Raw genomic sequence first — 15,857 nt, forward strand, 5'->3', positions numbered from 1 at the left:
GGTCGTTCGGTAAGCCCACAGGACGGAGCCTAGCTCGTCGACCCAGAGGCCTTTGGCTTCATTCAGTCGGATTTTGAGTCCGTGGAGTAAGGTCCGGTTGGTCACCTCGACTTCGCCGTTGGACTGTGGGTGCCCGACTGAAGTCAGTCGGTGCGTGATGTGGAACCTTGCACAGAAGTCTCGGAAGTCTTGGTTGTCGAATTGCCGCCCATTGTCGGTGATGATAGTATGCGGCAATCCGAACCTGAAGATGATGGATTTTTGGATAAAGTCCTCCATCTTCCGCTCGGTGATCTGCGCCAAGGGTTCGGCCTCCATCCACTTGGTGAAGTAGTCGATGGCGACAACTATAAACTTTCTTTGATCTGATGCTGGAGGAAAAGGGCCGAGAATATCGACCCCCCACTGAGCGAAGGGCCATGGAGCAACAATAGGAGCGATTTGGCTGGCCGATTGGTGTTGAATATTGGCGTACTTCTGACAAGGTTCACACCTCCGAACCAACTCGGCCGCGTCCTTCCTCATGGTGGGCCAGTAGTAACCCTGTCGCAGGACTTTGTAGGTCAGGGACTTGCCCCCCAAGTGATTCCCGCAGATCCCTTCGTGCACCTCTCGGAGAGTATAGTCGGCGTCGGTCGGTCCCAAGCACCTAAGCAAGGGGAGCGAGAACGACCTCTTGTAGAGTCGGCCGTCCATGATCACATATTGGGAGGCCGACCATCGGAGCCGCTTGGCCTCCGCGGGATCCTCGGGGCCGATCCCGTCGGTCAAATACCGAACGATCGGGTCCATCTAGGTCGGTTCGGCCGTTAGTTGCTGTACTTCTTCGACTTGGTCGATGCTCGGCCGCTCGAGGTTCTCCACGAACGTCCGACCCAAAGAGTCGAAGGCCGAAGTCGTCAGTCTGGAGAGTGAGTCGGCACGGGCGTTCTCCGACCTAGGGATGTGGGAAATTTTAAAATACCTGAGGCGTGCCACGAGGTCCTTCACTTTCTGAAGGTATTTGACCATGGTCGGATCTCGCGCCTCGAATTCATCCCTGACCTGCCCCACGATCAGCTGAGAGTCGGAGAATGTCCGGAGGCTGTCGACGCCCAGTTCCCTCGCCATCCTCAAGCCAGCGAGGAGTGCTTCGTACTCGGCTTGGTTGTTGGAGGCCTTGAAGTCGAATCGGAGGGCATACTCGGTGACCACCCCATCCGAATTCGTGAGCAGGAGCCCAGCACCGCTCCCCTGAGCGTTTGAAGCTCCGTCGATGTGCAGTACCCAGGTGGAGACCGGATCTGGCTCGGAGACCGCGTCTCGTCTCGGGTCCGCAGCTCCCGACCCTTGGTCGGTTGTCGGGCACTCGGCGATGAAGTCGGCCAAGACCTGAGCCTTCAAGGCAGGGCACGGTCGGTACTGAATGTCGAACTCGCTGAGCTTCATCGCCCACTTTGCCAGTCGTCCAGATGTATCCGGTCGGCGCAATATCGCCCTCAGGGGCTGGTTGGTGAGAACCACTATGGCATGAGCCTGGAAGTATGGACGGAGTCGTTGTGCGGAGACGGTCAGGGTGAAAATCATCTTTTTCGTCTCCGAATATCTGGCTTCGGCGCCGTGGAGCACCTTGCTGATGTAATAGATAGGCTGATGGGTTCGGTTCTCGTTTTCTCGGACGAGCACCGAACTGACCGCCTCAGAAGATGTGGCCAAGTAGAGATACAAGGTCTCCCCGACCTGTGGCTTTACGAGCAGCGGCGGGGAAGCCAAGTACTTCTTCAGGTCTTCGAAGGCCCGTTGGCACTCATCCGACCAAGAAAAATCATTTGCCTGGCGCAAAGTTTTGAAAAACGGGAGGCACCTTTCAGCTGATCGAGAAATGAATCGGCTAAGAGCGACGATTTTTTCATTCAACTGTTGGACCTCCTTCTTGGTGTTCGGATGACGCATGTCGAGGATCGCCTTTATTTTCTCAGGGTTGGCCTCAATCCCTCTCTGAGAAACGAGGAATCCGAGGAACTTCCCTAAGGTCACCCCAAAAGCGCACTTGGTCGGATTGAGCTTCATTCGGTGTCGTCGTAGAGTGCGGAAGGTCTCCTCGAGATCCTAAACATGATTCGGGATCTGCGTACTTTTCACCAGCATGTCGTCCACGTACACCTCCATGTTGCGCCCGATCTGGTCTTTAAAGACCTTATTGACGAGTCGCTGGTAGGTGGCGCCGGCGTTCTTCAGTCCGAAGGGCATCATCCGATAACAGTAGAGGCCCTTGGGAATCACGAAGGCGATGTGCTCCTCGTCTTCAAGCGCCATCCGGATCTGGTTGTATCCGACGAAGGCGTCCATGAAACTGAGCAGTCGAAATCCGAACGTCGCGTCCACCAGCTGGTCGATCTTTGGAAGTGGAAAGCTATCTTTTGGGCAGGCTCGGTTGAGGTCGGTATAGTCGATGCAAATCCTCCACTTTCCGTTGGCTTTTTTGACCATGACAACATTGGCGAGCCAATCGGGATACGTGGATTCTCGGATGAAGCCCGCTTCGAGTAGCTTGTCTACTTCTTCGTCGATGGCCCTCTGCCTCTCTGGAGCGAAGGACCTTTTCTTCTGCCTCACCGACCTCATCGTCGGGTCGATGTTGAGTCGGCGGGTTATTGTCTCTAGGGGGATGCCCGACATATCGGCTGCCGACCAAGCAAATATGTCGGCATTGGCCGCCAGCAGCTCCGTCAATCGTCGTCGTTCGGGGTCGGACAATTGAGATCCGACCCAAACCTTCCGGTCAGGATTTTTTGCTATCGGGATCGATACGAGCTGCTCGGTCGGTGAACCCCGTTTTTCCTCCTCCCGTTGGTCCAGTTTGTCGATCGTCAGGGAGCCCCCAACTCGTCGTTTTGAGCGGAGATCTGGAAGCATCGTCGGGCGAGCTGTTGATCCCCGCGCATCTCCCTGACCCCATTTTTGGTCGGAAACCGAACGAGGAGATGGTACGTCGAGATGATTGCCTTGAGGACGTTTAGTCCGGGTCGTCCAAGTATGGCGTTGTAGGCCGAAGGCACTTGGACGACTGCAAAAGCTAAGTGGACCGTGCTTTGTCGCGGTTCGGTGCCGGCCGTCATAGGCAGGGTAATTTCTCCTTCCATCGTGACAGCATCCCCGGCAAAGCCGATCAAGGGCATAGAGACCCTCTTAAGTCGGTCGGTTGACAGTTGCATCCGGGAGAAGGTCGAGTAAAACAAAATATTTATCGAACTTCCATTATCAACAAAAATTCTTTTTACATCATAATTCGCTATTGTTGTCGAAACAACAACAGCATCGTCGTGGGGAGTTTGGATGCCCCGAACGTCTTCCTCCGTAAAAGTGATTACGTCGTCCGGGCGTGGCTTTTTCGTCGGCTCTCCTCCCGCAAACGTCCCCGGGCCCAGCCGCTTGGAGATCATGTTGATGACTCCGGCCGTCGGCTGATTAGTCGCCGCCTCTTCAGTCGGTCGGGGTCGTCGATCGGCAACTGGTTGGGTCGGCGGGTTCTTCCGAAATTTACCGAGATACCCCCGGCGGATGAGAGCTTCGATCTCATCCTTAAGCTGGATGCACTGCTCGGTGTTGTGGCCGTGGCCTCGGTGAAATCGGTAGTACTTCCGACGGTCGAGGCCTTTTGCCTTCAGAGGCGGAGGCCGTCGCAGGTATTCTTCCCCCTCGATCTCCATTAGAATCTGTGCACGAGGAGCGGAGAGAGGAGTGTAGGAATCGTACCTGGGATGTGCCGGCCTTGGAGTCTGTTGCCGGGGTGACTTTTGGATTCGTTGGGGTGGCGAGACCCGACTATCGGTCGGGGGCCTGCTGGGTTCGGCGGGTTCCCGACCTTTCCTCCGCTTCTCCTTCGGGCCTCTAGGTTCGGTCAAGCGTCGGTCGGAGGCCCATTCATCCGCACGCATATACTTGTAAGCGCGCTCCAGTAGCTCGGCGTACGTCCGGAGGAGGGTCTTGTCCAGAGAGTAGGTAAATCGGGACGCCCTCAGCCCCCGCTTCATGGCTGAGATAGCCATGTCTTCGTTGAGGTCCCGGACCTCAAGCGTGGCCGTGTTGAATCGCACCACGAAGTGTCGGAGCGTCTCACTTTCCCCCTGTTTAAGGGAGAAAAGGCTGTCCGACGTTCGCGGCGGCTTCCGACTGGTGCTGAAGTGGGCCACGAATGAGTGCTCGAGCTGTCCGAAGGAGTGGATACTTCTCGATCGGAGATCGGAGTACCAGGCCCTGGCAGCCTTGCGGAGTGTGGTGGGGAAGCCGATGCAAAAAAGAGCGTCGGTTGCCCCTTGGATCGTCATGAGAGCTTTGTAGCTCTCAAGGTGGTCGATCGGGTCGGTGGAGCCGTCGTATGGCTCCACGTGTGGCATCTTGAACTGACTGGGAATCGGTTCGTCGAGAACTAGTCGGGAGAGAGGCTGGGCGGTTTGGAAGTCGACGTCATTCGAAGACTTCTGGCCGTCCACCTGCAACTGCGCGAGCCGGCGGTCGATTTCATCGAACCGGCGCTCGTAGTCGTCTGTCCGTCGGTGCTGGAAAACCCCAGGAGTGGAGTCTCCGAAAGATTCCGACAGGGAGGCGAACGGCGTTCGCAGTCGCTTCTCCTTCCTCGCCCGTTCCAGCAGGGAAGGAGAGGGCTGCTGGGACCGTCGGTCATCGCGCCATGGTCGTCCCTCCTCCTCTCCGTGGGAGCGCTGTTGCGGGCGTCGGCGGCTGCTCCTGGAGGGCATCGGATGGGCCGCCGGTTGTTGCTGGAGGCTCTTGACCGCATCCGTCAGTACGGTCATCTGCCGTACGATGGCCGCGATCTGCGCCTCCGTGGTCACCGCGGGGTGTGGAGAGCTGGGCTCCGCCGCTGAGGGTGGCGGGGAGGCCTCTTCCCGTTGGGAAGAGCACCTCGCCGACCCGGTGATCCTCGATCGTTGGGCTCTTGTCTTCGTCATCGTTCCCCCTACCTGGCGCGCCAATCTGTTGCGGCCAATCGCCTCGCCGTCTGATCGCCGGGGAACGTGCGCTTGCAAAAAAGGGAAGTCCACACTGACCGAAGGCGGCTCCGGCGGGGACCCTCCGACGGTCAAGTCAGAGAGGTGACTGGGCAACAGTGAAATAAAGACAGAGAGCTCAATCGAGAGAGAGAGGGAGAGGAGCGAGCCTGTGGATTCGAAGTCGAGAAGTGGGGGGATCCCTTGCACTGTTGCCTTCCCCGATTTATATAGTGGAGCACGGTATGGCGCCGTCATTAATGGCGCGGACAACTGAGGAATTGTCAACTCACTGTAGACTGTCAGAGTCGCCGTGAAAGTGTCATGTCGCCGTGGGGCTGTCAAATCGCTAGGGTTGACAATGCCCTCGGCGGGACAATGCCCCTAGGTGGCCGTGCCGCATGTTGCTGTCAGAACTGACAACCTTTGGCGGCTGTACGACGATCGGAGGAGTCGACCGACCCTAGGTCGGTGGCCAGCTGAGTGGCGTCGGGCCCCTCTGTTGGTCGGCGAGTCTTGCGTGAGTCGGCCAACAGACTTCTAGGTTCAGTCGGTCGGAAAAAGTATGTCCGACCGACATATCCTCAGTCGGTTGTCGGCTGTTAGTTGGCCGGTCGGTCCCTCCGGCCGTCGGTCGGTCGGTCGGTCCCTCCGATCGTCGGTCGGTCGGTGGGTGGGTATTCCCCAACACTTTCCATCACAAATTTGGGTGCTTTCGAATTGCTTGCGCCTTGCAGTCATCTTGCATGCCTGAACTTGCTTTCAGCTGGAGGTTGAGATAAAGGTATCCTAGGTGCAAATTTATGGTTGAGAACCAAGAAGACATCAAGTTGTCCCACAACTGAATAGCTTAATCATATACCTTCTTGCAGTAATAAAGCTAGGTAGGCACTCATTCCCCTTCTTTCCCTCTTCAGCTCTAAAAATTTGAAACTCAAGATTAAGAGATCCTACAGAGCTATAGTCAATCATATTTACGTGATACGGTACGTCCCAGTTCTTCCCCATGTCATACTGCTGCCTACCATGACCGGGTCTGGCCGTCTGGGCACAGTAACAAGCGAAGGGCAAATTCTACACTCAGATGTACCTGTCACGGATGGTGTTGTCAACCCTTGACCCCGCATAAGTTTGCAGGAAGATCGTCCAGACTTCGAAGGAGATGCTTAGAAGGGAAGAAAAAGAAAGAACAAAAATGTTATCGGCGCAAAGGCTCTGCTAGGTATTTGAAGGACCCAGAGTTGAAATCCAACCCAGCTTTCATTCAGGAGGAGGTTATCATCAATTTCCTAGCAAGCGAATTTCAATTTCTTAGCAAGCGAATTTCATGTTGATGGCAGACAAATAATGCTGTAAAGCCATCCTTTCTTCCTACGTTGTTACCAGCATTTGCCAATATCGCGAAGCAACGGGTGTGTGCGCGTGCGTGAGAGAGAGAGAGAGAGAGATTTTGGTAAAATTAAACAAATCAAAGTTTACCATAAATAACAAAAAGTAGAGAAGAAAGAACATATTTTATTTGTAACTGTCTAGCATGTCTTGTTGTACATGATGAAATCACAAGAAATTATTAAACCATGCAGCTATATGGTAATGTATGTTCGACCAACTTGCTTTGGTGAAAAGAATAACTTCACTGTAACCTATCTACATCAGCAACAAGAAGAAACTAGACTGCAGATAAATGCAAGTCAACATAAGTTTCATGCAAGAATACACTACTGAATGGTTGTCTGCATCAAATTTTGGAATAACATCAGTAAATCCAAAACCAAACAAATGCAACGTGAGGGGAAAAAATTCCGTCAAGTCTTTTCACTCAAAAGTTTATTTTGTTGGTCAATAAATTCAACATTGACTTCAGTTCCAACCGACGCAATTTAGGAGGCCGGATGTTGTCCATTGCTACGAGTACTGTCAACCCAACCGGTGAGGCAACCATTGAATTCAGAACCATAGATATGGCCCATTTTAATCCTCTTTGTCTCCAAGTATCTTCGATTATCCTTGGTTATTGGAGTTAACAAGGGAACCCTGCCTGCCACGCTTAAACCATATCCTTTAAGCCCAGTATACTTTGCAGGGTTGTTTGTCATCAGTTTCATTGTCCGAACACCTAGATCCCGTAATATCTGTGAAAAAAGAATTTATTTCAGAAAATTTAAACTGATAGCTATGGGAAAAATCAAACATGGTAAATGTATCACCACAAAACTGATATGGATATTAGCGAGACTTGAATAATCAGAACACTGATGGTATTAACAAGACAATCAGCAATGTCCCGAAACATCAAATCAATCTCCAGCATGGAATACTCAAACCATATAACCCTATTCGAATAATCGCTTCTGAACAACATTGGAAAAAATAAAATCATACTGACACTTAATATGACAATGAATTGTGATGTGCCAAGGAAGAAAGTCAGGAAAATTTTGGTAGGAATAGAAGAAACAAAAGTAGGAGATGCAAAAGTTCCAGAAATGAAGGGAGGACATACAGATGACGAAGTAGAAGAAACATGAATAATAAAGGAGGAAAAGAAAAATTAGAAGAAAAGAAATTCCTTTTCAGTGAAATATAGGTTTACCAATAATGTTAAAAGGACAGGAATTGGGACTTGCCATAATCCTGAATGCCCTACATGATTGGGAATAGGTCATGAAAAAATTGAAATTTCCAAATTATGAATACTTGCATCTGCTTGGCACCATGCAAGCACTAAGAGGAGCCAACAATCCAGGTATAACTCCTCCAGACTAGGTATTTGTTACCTTGATGATGCGGTCAGGAAGCAGAAACAGACAAGCAGTATTGCTCTATAATAGCAAAGTCAGCAATCCATTTACCACAACACATCAACTTCTGAACACCTCCTAAAGTAAGAGGGAGAACATCCACTCTTAACATATTCACATAAAAAATCATCATCCAATTAACTTACGTTTTTTTTTTTCCAAATTTGGAGGAAGATACGACAAGAATAAATGAATGGTTTACTAAAGAGATGAAACAACAACGATCTAAAGGATGGGGTGATAATTTCAATTAAATATTTACCAAACAACTGAAATTATAAAGATCAAGGTCTGTCATATTGAGCCATACTGACTCGTACCACCTCTACTGTAGTGTACCAGTAAGGTACCTGCACAGTACCGAGGTTCAGTTGGCCATGTGAGCCTAATTGATCTGTATTGATCTAAATTGAGCCGAACCATCCCATATTACCTGGTTTCCAGTGGTACCATAGTTAGGAGTGAGAAAAAAAATTGTTGGAATCTATGTCAGTACAGGGTGCATATCGTACTGACCATATTGGTACCGAACTGATAATATAACAGTACAGTTCCTGATATTGACTTTGTGGATCTTGATAAAAATGCATAGAATGAATGACAGAAGAAATGAATTGATGGAAATAATTAAGTAAAATAAAAAAGGAAGAGGCTGATGTGGCATCTAATACTTTCAAGGCATAAAATAAGCTATTTGTACATATTTTCCTTCAAAAATAATTGTCAAGACCTAAGTTATTTTCACACTCAAAAACCTTAGTAGTTATCACCTTACCTGGGCACCAATACCATATTCCCGTGAATCCACAGGCAATCCTAATTCCTCATTAGCTTCAACAGTATCACGCCCATCATCCTGTAAGTTGTATGCACGAAGCTTGTGACCCAAGCCAATACCCCTTCCTTCATGTCCGCGAAGATAAACTAATACACCTCTCCCAGCCTTCTCAATCATCTCCATTGCCAGGGCCAGCTGATTTCCACAATCACATCTGGCTGATCCAAATATGTCCCCCGTAAGGCACTCAGAATGCACCCTCACTAGGATATCCTGACCATCTCCAATATCACCCTGTTAACATTATGAACACAAAAAAAATGTAAATAATCAAAATACAACATAAGAAATAAAAATGGTAGCTTTAAATAAGCATCTAATAGATGAGGGATGAGGACTTAATATAATTAAGTCACCCGTAAAAGATAAATTTGCTTTCAGAACCAATTCTAGCATCTACTTTTAGTGATCAATGATCAGGATACACTCAGGAAACGACACATGGATAATATGTAATTTTGACTATTTCCGCTGTACAAGGATACTTACTTTAACCATAGCAATATGCTCCATCCCATCAAGCAATGATCTGTAACAGTAGGCCCGAACAGAACCCCACTTTAGGGGCAAACGTGCAACAGAAGCCCGTTCCACCAACTTGTCTCTTTTTCTTCTATATCTGCCATATTAGTTGATGTCAGCACTTGTTTAATGGCAAAAGACAGGACTAAAAGGAAACTTCAAGAGTGTGTCATGTTCCAGGATAGTAACACCCATCTATTATAGCATCGCAGTCAAGACTGACGGGTTAACTAAATCTCCACACCTCAGGTTCAAAAGACATCTTACTCCAAAGAGGAGAATCATAACAGAATTGAGTTGATAAAAAATAATGCTCGGGAACAATTCAAAACATGCTGAAGCATGGATGGTAAATCTTTTTTTTCCCCACGAGTCCGTGATCTCTAAGAATGTAGGGTGCACCGTTCACAGATAGCTATGTGAACATCAAAACTATACCCAAGGTAGATCCGCAGAATATATTATCATTAAATAAATAAACATGAATTTACTTTCAAAAGGAAAGAAGACTCTCACGGTTTAAATTTTCTACCAAACTTGAACCAAAATCAGAACTTTTCAGTTTTGGTCAAAAAAATCAAAATTGCAGTTGGTTCCGGAGTTTTTGCTGAAATTGTCTCATTGAATAAACATATTATACACATAAGCAATTTACATTAACCTTTTGTTATTTTTTTATTCCTTCTGAATCCAAAAGTTGTTCTTAAAGTTTGTGACCATTTAGAACTACTGCTAATATTGGTCTCAGAAGAAATTTTGTGGTACCTTGGGACACATCCAGCACCCCAGTTCATTTCAACAAGGCTGTCTTGATTGTGCTATTGATTGGAAACAAGCAAGATCAGGACTGACTTGCTGGTATGGACCATCACCAATCAGGATGCACAGAAAAAGCACCCGGACCCCACCCTCTCTGTATTTTATTCTTTCCTTTTTTCTGTTGTTGGTTTTTGAATGGAGAGAGAAAGAAACGGGAAAGGAGACAAAATGAGGAAAAGAAAGAAAAAGAGAGAGAGAGAGAGAGAGAGAGAGAGAGAGAGAGAGAGAGAGTCAAAATGAAAGGAAAACAAATCAATAGGCACCAAGTATGCATGGAATGCCAATGCATCCCAAGTGTCAGCATGGTACCATTTCTGTACCACAACAACCCATTCTCTGACCAATAAGGGCACTGTGGATAAGGCTTTAAACATTGGCTTGAACATTATAAATATTCAGTTTTCTATTTAATTGTATGAATAAAATGATAAGTTATGACACTAAGATAATATGAAACAAGATTACTAACTAATTTATGTGAAAAAAAATTCTGTACACACTTGCATGCGTCTTATATATGTCTCATTTCGACATCAAACCGCCAAAAAGACATATTTAAAGGTCTTAAAATATAGTGTACCTCATGATGATGGTTATTCAGTTGATCTGTTTCTTTTGTCCTTTTATACTATAATCCCTTTTTCTGATATTGTTCAGATTTTGTCCTATTTGGCTGAAACAGCTGAAACTACCAAAACTGTCAAAACTGCCAAAATTAAAATTTGTCTCATCCAAAACAGAAACCTAGCTTATGAGCATTTCCTCCTATTATATTTTGATCATTTATTGAAATTGCTTACCTTCCTAGCTTCTGCCTTTTCATATGTTATTTTTATCTGAAACACAAACATGGCAAGGCTTAGTAAGGATTATGCAAAATTATTCTTGATGTAATCCTTTCAGCATTTTTCTGTAATAAAGTTAGACAGGACCTTCTATTTAGAACTTTCCATATTATTTATCATACTGGATAATCTAGTCAACTTTTCTTCAAAAGAGAAATCTTACTCAGGGTCACTGGTATTTCCAAGGTGCCACATGACTGAGACATGCCTTGCCAATCAAACCAAATTTGATAAAACGACAATTTATAATGCAACTGTACATATCAGAATGTTGGACAACATGAAGCACCCAGGTCAACGAGACAGGCAAAAATGAGAATTTTGAGACAACCGTGTGGTAAGACTAGGAAGGTATATACAAAATAAAAAGAGTACAGTATTTGCCAACAGTGAACAAAGTGATGCGATGTCATTCAAAGAAGTGTATGGCCATGTGCAACAATGAGTCAAGTTTTTGTTGAAAAATTAACAAGAAGAAAGATCTAAGCTATTATTGATGCAAGTAATGAGAAAAGAATTTAGAATAACTGGCACTACACAAAAATAGCTCTTACTAGAATCAATTAGTGAATAAGAATTGAAGAATTCGACCATTCATTACAGTTATGGCTGGTGATGTATTGAACTCCAGCTGAATGGTAAATGTTAAACCTTCATCATTTTCTAAGAGGAATAGTAATATCGCAGTCATAATGACTTTCCAACATCAAAACAGACAACCATCTAAAAACATGCAAAGATAACATTTTATGTTATTTGTGACATGCAGCAGACTATAGCACCCTCAGGGGTAAAGATGACTTTATCTATCAGTAGATGAAATAAGAAATTTATAGTAAACTCAGCAATTTCAAATCATTAGCAAATAATGTACCTAATTAAATCTGCAATTGAAATTATCTTCAGATTCTCCCTCCTTGCAAATTCACGAAGCTTTGGTAACCTAGCCATGGAACCATCATCATTATCAACAATCTCACACAGAACTGCAACAGGAGGTAAACCAGCCAACATGGCGAGATCAACAGATGCTTCCGTATGTCCAGCTCTCTTTAGAACGCCACCCTCCCTGTACTTTAGAGGAAAAATATGACCAGGGCGGTTGAAGTCTCCAGGCTGTGAAGTAGGAGATGCAAGAGCCAGTATTGTCTTTGCCCTATCTTTAGCAGAAACCCCAGTTGTCGTACCCTCTTTAGCATCCTAGGAAAAAAATTGTAAGCAATTAGATCCAATAACTGGGGAAAATATCAAAGGAAGAAATACATAAGATGTGCTCATATCAATCAGTCAAGACACAACAAAAGCAAGCAATTTAAGCAATTGGACCTCTAATATGCCAAAACCTAGACTCTAGTTGCCTCCAAAGTTATAGATCTTATGTATATTAAGAGAATATGGCAATTAAAGTTAAATTGCATTTGCAAATTCAAATAACAAAATACACTTTGGATATCCAGATCCCTAGTCAATACTGAACAATTACAATTGCTTAGGATATTAGTAGTATTTATCCAACATAGTTATAGTGGGAAAAAAGTGGAAAGCAAAGGATAGTTCCGTAAAAAATGAAAGAATCGTAAGTGCAGGCCAACAACACAAACATTTTCATGCTATAAATTAGTTTTTGTTGGAACCAAAAGCTTATACAGGAACAAAGGTGAATTAACATACCTGAAACCTACCACTACATTATAATATTATAAAGCAACAGAATTTTTAAGTCACTAGCATCTAAACAAACTTCCTTCAATTTTTAGAACAAACAAAATTAAAATTTAGAATTACATAGAAGGTTGCATGGAATCTTGAACAAGGGGAACTCTATAATAAAATATTCTTACTTTCTTGCTGGAATATCCAACTACCTTTCCTCATTCTCAGTTGAGGTTAATTTTCTTATTACAAGAATCATCTGTTCATCTCATTAATGAAAACAGAGAACGTACCACTGAAACAGTGAATGCCGTGCAAAGCTTCTCCTCATTTTCTTTGTTTGTTACCATCAGAGGAAGCTGTAACCTCTCAAGGTCTTCTCCTTTCATGCTTACACACACAATTCCAGTCCCATGCCTGACTATAAAAGCCGTAGCCTCTGGTGTTGCCAAAGATGCAGCCATTATAAGATCTCCCTCATTTTCTCGGTCTTCATCATCCACAACAATCACAAACTGCAAAATTAACTACATCAGCATTGAATTGAAGTAGAAAAGAAAAATATTAGTATCCAAAGCAAAATTGATGTGACAAAAATGACAAACCTTGCCTTGACGGATGTCCTCAATTGCCTCTGAAATGGAAGAGAAACCTTCTGTAGGGCAGTCTAAATCAGGTTCATTATCATCAGCAGAAAAGTCATCCATTGCAGGAGACATATCTGCAGAAATTGTTCCATGTTTTACAGCATGTGCTTGAAGCATGGTATTGGCAGATGGATGGTCCTGCCCACCAATTGAAGTATTTTGTCCCATGAGGATGTCTCCATCACTAGATAGCGGCAGAGTACCAAAACCAGCATCTCCATTCACACCAAAACATGAAGCTTTCCTCAAACTAATTGATGTAAAATTCGAAGTCTTCTTGCACGTTGCAAATAGATTATATTGCAACCTTCTGAACTTCTCAAAGTTGCTACATGCACTACAAAAAATGCATTTAGTTAACAGAAAAGCATCAAACTGAAAAATAAGTGGCTAACTTAAAACTAACACTAACAAAATCATGTCGAACAATAAGAGCAGTCTCCATTACAAATAATTTATCAACGTATATGTCTGAATAGGAATCCAAGAGTAGGTATTGCATGATCAAAACTTCTTTGCAGTGATAGCATAATTGCAAATCCTCTCAACCAGGCTTCATTCATCAATAACTGATATGATAGCAACCATAAGCATTGAGTTAAACTTCATTCCATAAAGTGAGCATTTTTTTAAAATTTTCATAACTAATCAGCCTCACACCAACACACCACAAGTTCTGGCCCAACTCACATAAAAGACCAATATTGGTACAAGAGTTATGGAAATTTTGGGCCAATACTTCTCATGCAAGCAACCAAGTAACTAGGATAAGAAATCCTACCATTGCACTGAAGATTTCGCAAAAGAATGAATCAAGAGCATAACCATAACCAAATGGACAGTTTTTCACAAACTCAGTTTTAAAATTCTTACTTATTGTCTTCAGGCTTCATCTTTCTCTGGAAAAATAAAATTGGAAAATGACACTGTAAAAGCAGCCAAGTCTCATGACAACCAGGGGCAGAGCCAGGAAATCTCTCTTTGGGGAGAGGGAGTGCCAATATAAGGACAACAATTTTTTAGTATATCAAATTTTATTACTAAGAAACTACATATTTTTGTTATATCAGTAGCTCTGCTCAAAATGTCGAATATTATCTTCCATTATGTTTTGAAAAATCTATTCAACAATATTAATTGAAAGTTTAAAGATAATACATGATTATGATATTTAAAAAATAATAATTTTATAAAAAGTATTTGCACCAAAAATCAACTTATGTAAAGTTCTTAAAATTAAAACAATAAATTATTTTAAGAAACAAAAAGAGAAGATGAAGAAGATACTAACCTTCACATAACACATATTATATGTACTTTTTTTCTTGTATGTGTGAAGTTTCACATGTTTTAGATTAGAAAGCGATCACTTATGATTTTTTTTTCTTTTTAGGATTACATATTCAAAAAGATGCTTCCTTTTTGCAGATTTCAGCTTTTATTAGAACAAATCCATTTTGTTAAAGCTTCTATTATAACAAAAGGAAACACATGGATTACCTTAAATTTTGAATATGGAGAGAGAAAGAGAGAGTCGAGGGTGATTTTATGTAGATGCTTGAGAGACAGATTGACAGAGAGAATGTGGGACGGATAGAAATACAGAACTTGTCAGGATTCGTTGATGATTTGTTTCCTAATATGGTCGCTTAAAATTTGCCAAAATTTTAGGGAGGGCCAAATTAGTCAGCTTCTTTTAGAGGGAAAACTCATCACAACATACGGGATTTTGTGTCAACATTAAGTCTACATACATTTTTTTTCCAAAATTTTTCTGCTTGCTGAAATGCTAAAACATCTATATCAGCACAAAGAAAAGGGTGGGGGAAAAATATCAAATTCACCCTCTTGTTAATTCCTAGGAATCACAAAAATAAACACGAAAACCACCATCAGTAGACAGAGAACATAAAGCAACGATACATATTGAGAACTTACTGAGGGCGACAGAGGCCAACAACAGAAGAAGAAGCAGCACCAACAGAACCCATTATCCACCAACAAATCGTTCAATCCTTCCTTTCTGTCTTCCAATTCAGCTGCACTTACTTGCAACGATCTTTAACTGAAAATAAAAATCAAACATTTTAGCCTTAAAGTATGCAAAAAAGCCTTGCAGAATTCCACAAATCCCCTACCACCACCCAGACCCAGATCTATTCAATAGGTTGAATATATGATATCGAGCCTAAGAATCGAGGAAGATCTCGACAGCCAAGGTCTCAAATCCTGTTCCTTCCTCCATCTCCAACCTCCTCACTCACCCACTACCTACCCATTCAAAGGAAGAAGGGAACGGAAAAACGGTACCGAGAGGCAGCGCCACCGCGTGTCGGCGCAGAAGGCGGCGACGATCGGCGGCCTAGGGCTCCAAAAAACCGAGACAGGAGGAGAGATGGCTAGCGCGAGAGGAGAAGACCAGGGGGTTTCTTTATTTATAGTGATTGCAATTCGAGAGATGGGGAAGGAGGGAGGAAGCGAGTTCGTCCACGTCCTCGTCACGTGATCGACACGTGCGAACACGCTTTTGTTTTGGTCTCGGTCTCGGATGGGTAAAGCGTCGATCCCAGAACATTCCAGACATTAGTCCGACGCGCATAGTCCCATAGAAAATGTTATGAAAAATACTTAGATCCTTGCCACGTAAGCTCGTATCTTGATCCGGACCGTCCGTGGGTTCGTCGATGACGTGGAGAAGGATTCTTGCGTAACATTTTGGCGCATTGCTGGCGTCAACGGGGGCC

The 15,857-nt window shown here is 44.4% G+C and overlaps 1 protein-coding gene across 2 annotated transcripts; it reads right to left on the minus strand.

Moving 5' to 3' along the window:
* Nucleotides 1–6,483: 6,483 nt before the first annotated feature.
* On the minus strand, nucleotides 6,484–15,613 carry LOC105060549 (probable bifunctional riboflavin biosynthesis protein RIBA 1, chloroplastic). 2 transcript variants are annotated; one of them, XM_019845810.2, is made up of 8 exons: nucleotides 15,424–15,613; nucleotides 15,052–15,178; nucleotides 13,072–13,441; nucleotides 12,760–12,981; nucleotides 11,688–12,013; nucleotides 9,117–9,246; nucleotides 8,565–8,861; nucleotides 6,484–7,120 (listed from the first exon to the last, which is right to left on the minus strand). In XM_019845810.2, the coding sequence occupies exons 2-8, from the start codon at nucleotides 15,102–15,104 to the stop codon at nucleotides 6,869–6,871; spliced, it is 1,650 nt and encodes a 549-aa protein (XP_019701369.1). In that variant the 5' UTR covers nucleotides 15,105–15,178; nucleotides 15,424–15,613; the 3' UTR covers nucleotides 6,484–6,868. The 2 variants fall into 2 exon arrangements, with proteins under 2 accessions (XP_019701369.1, XP_010942615.1); XM_010944313.3 differs by having other exon boundaries at nucleotides 13,072–13,450.
* Between the last annotated feature and the right edge of the window lie 244 nt (nucleotides 15,614–15,857).

This window comes from Elaeis guineensis, chromosome 13 (genome assembly GCF_000442705.2).
Source record: "Elaeis guineensis isolate ETL-2024a chromosome 13, EG11, whole genome shotgun sequence".
In the NCBI taxonomy this organism is placed as follows: Eukaryota; Viridiplantae; Streptophyta; class Magnoliopsida; order Arecales; family Arecaceae; genus Elaeis; species Elaeis guineensis.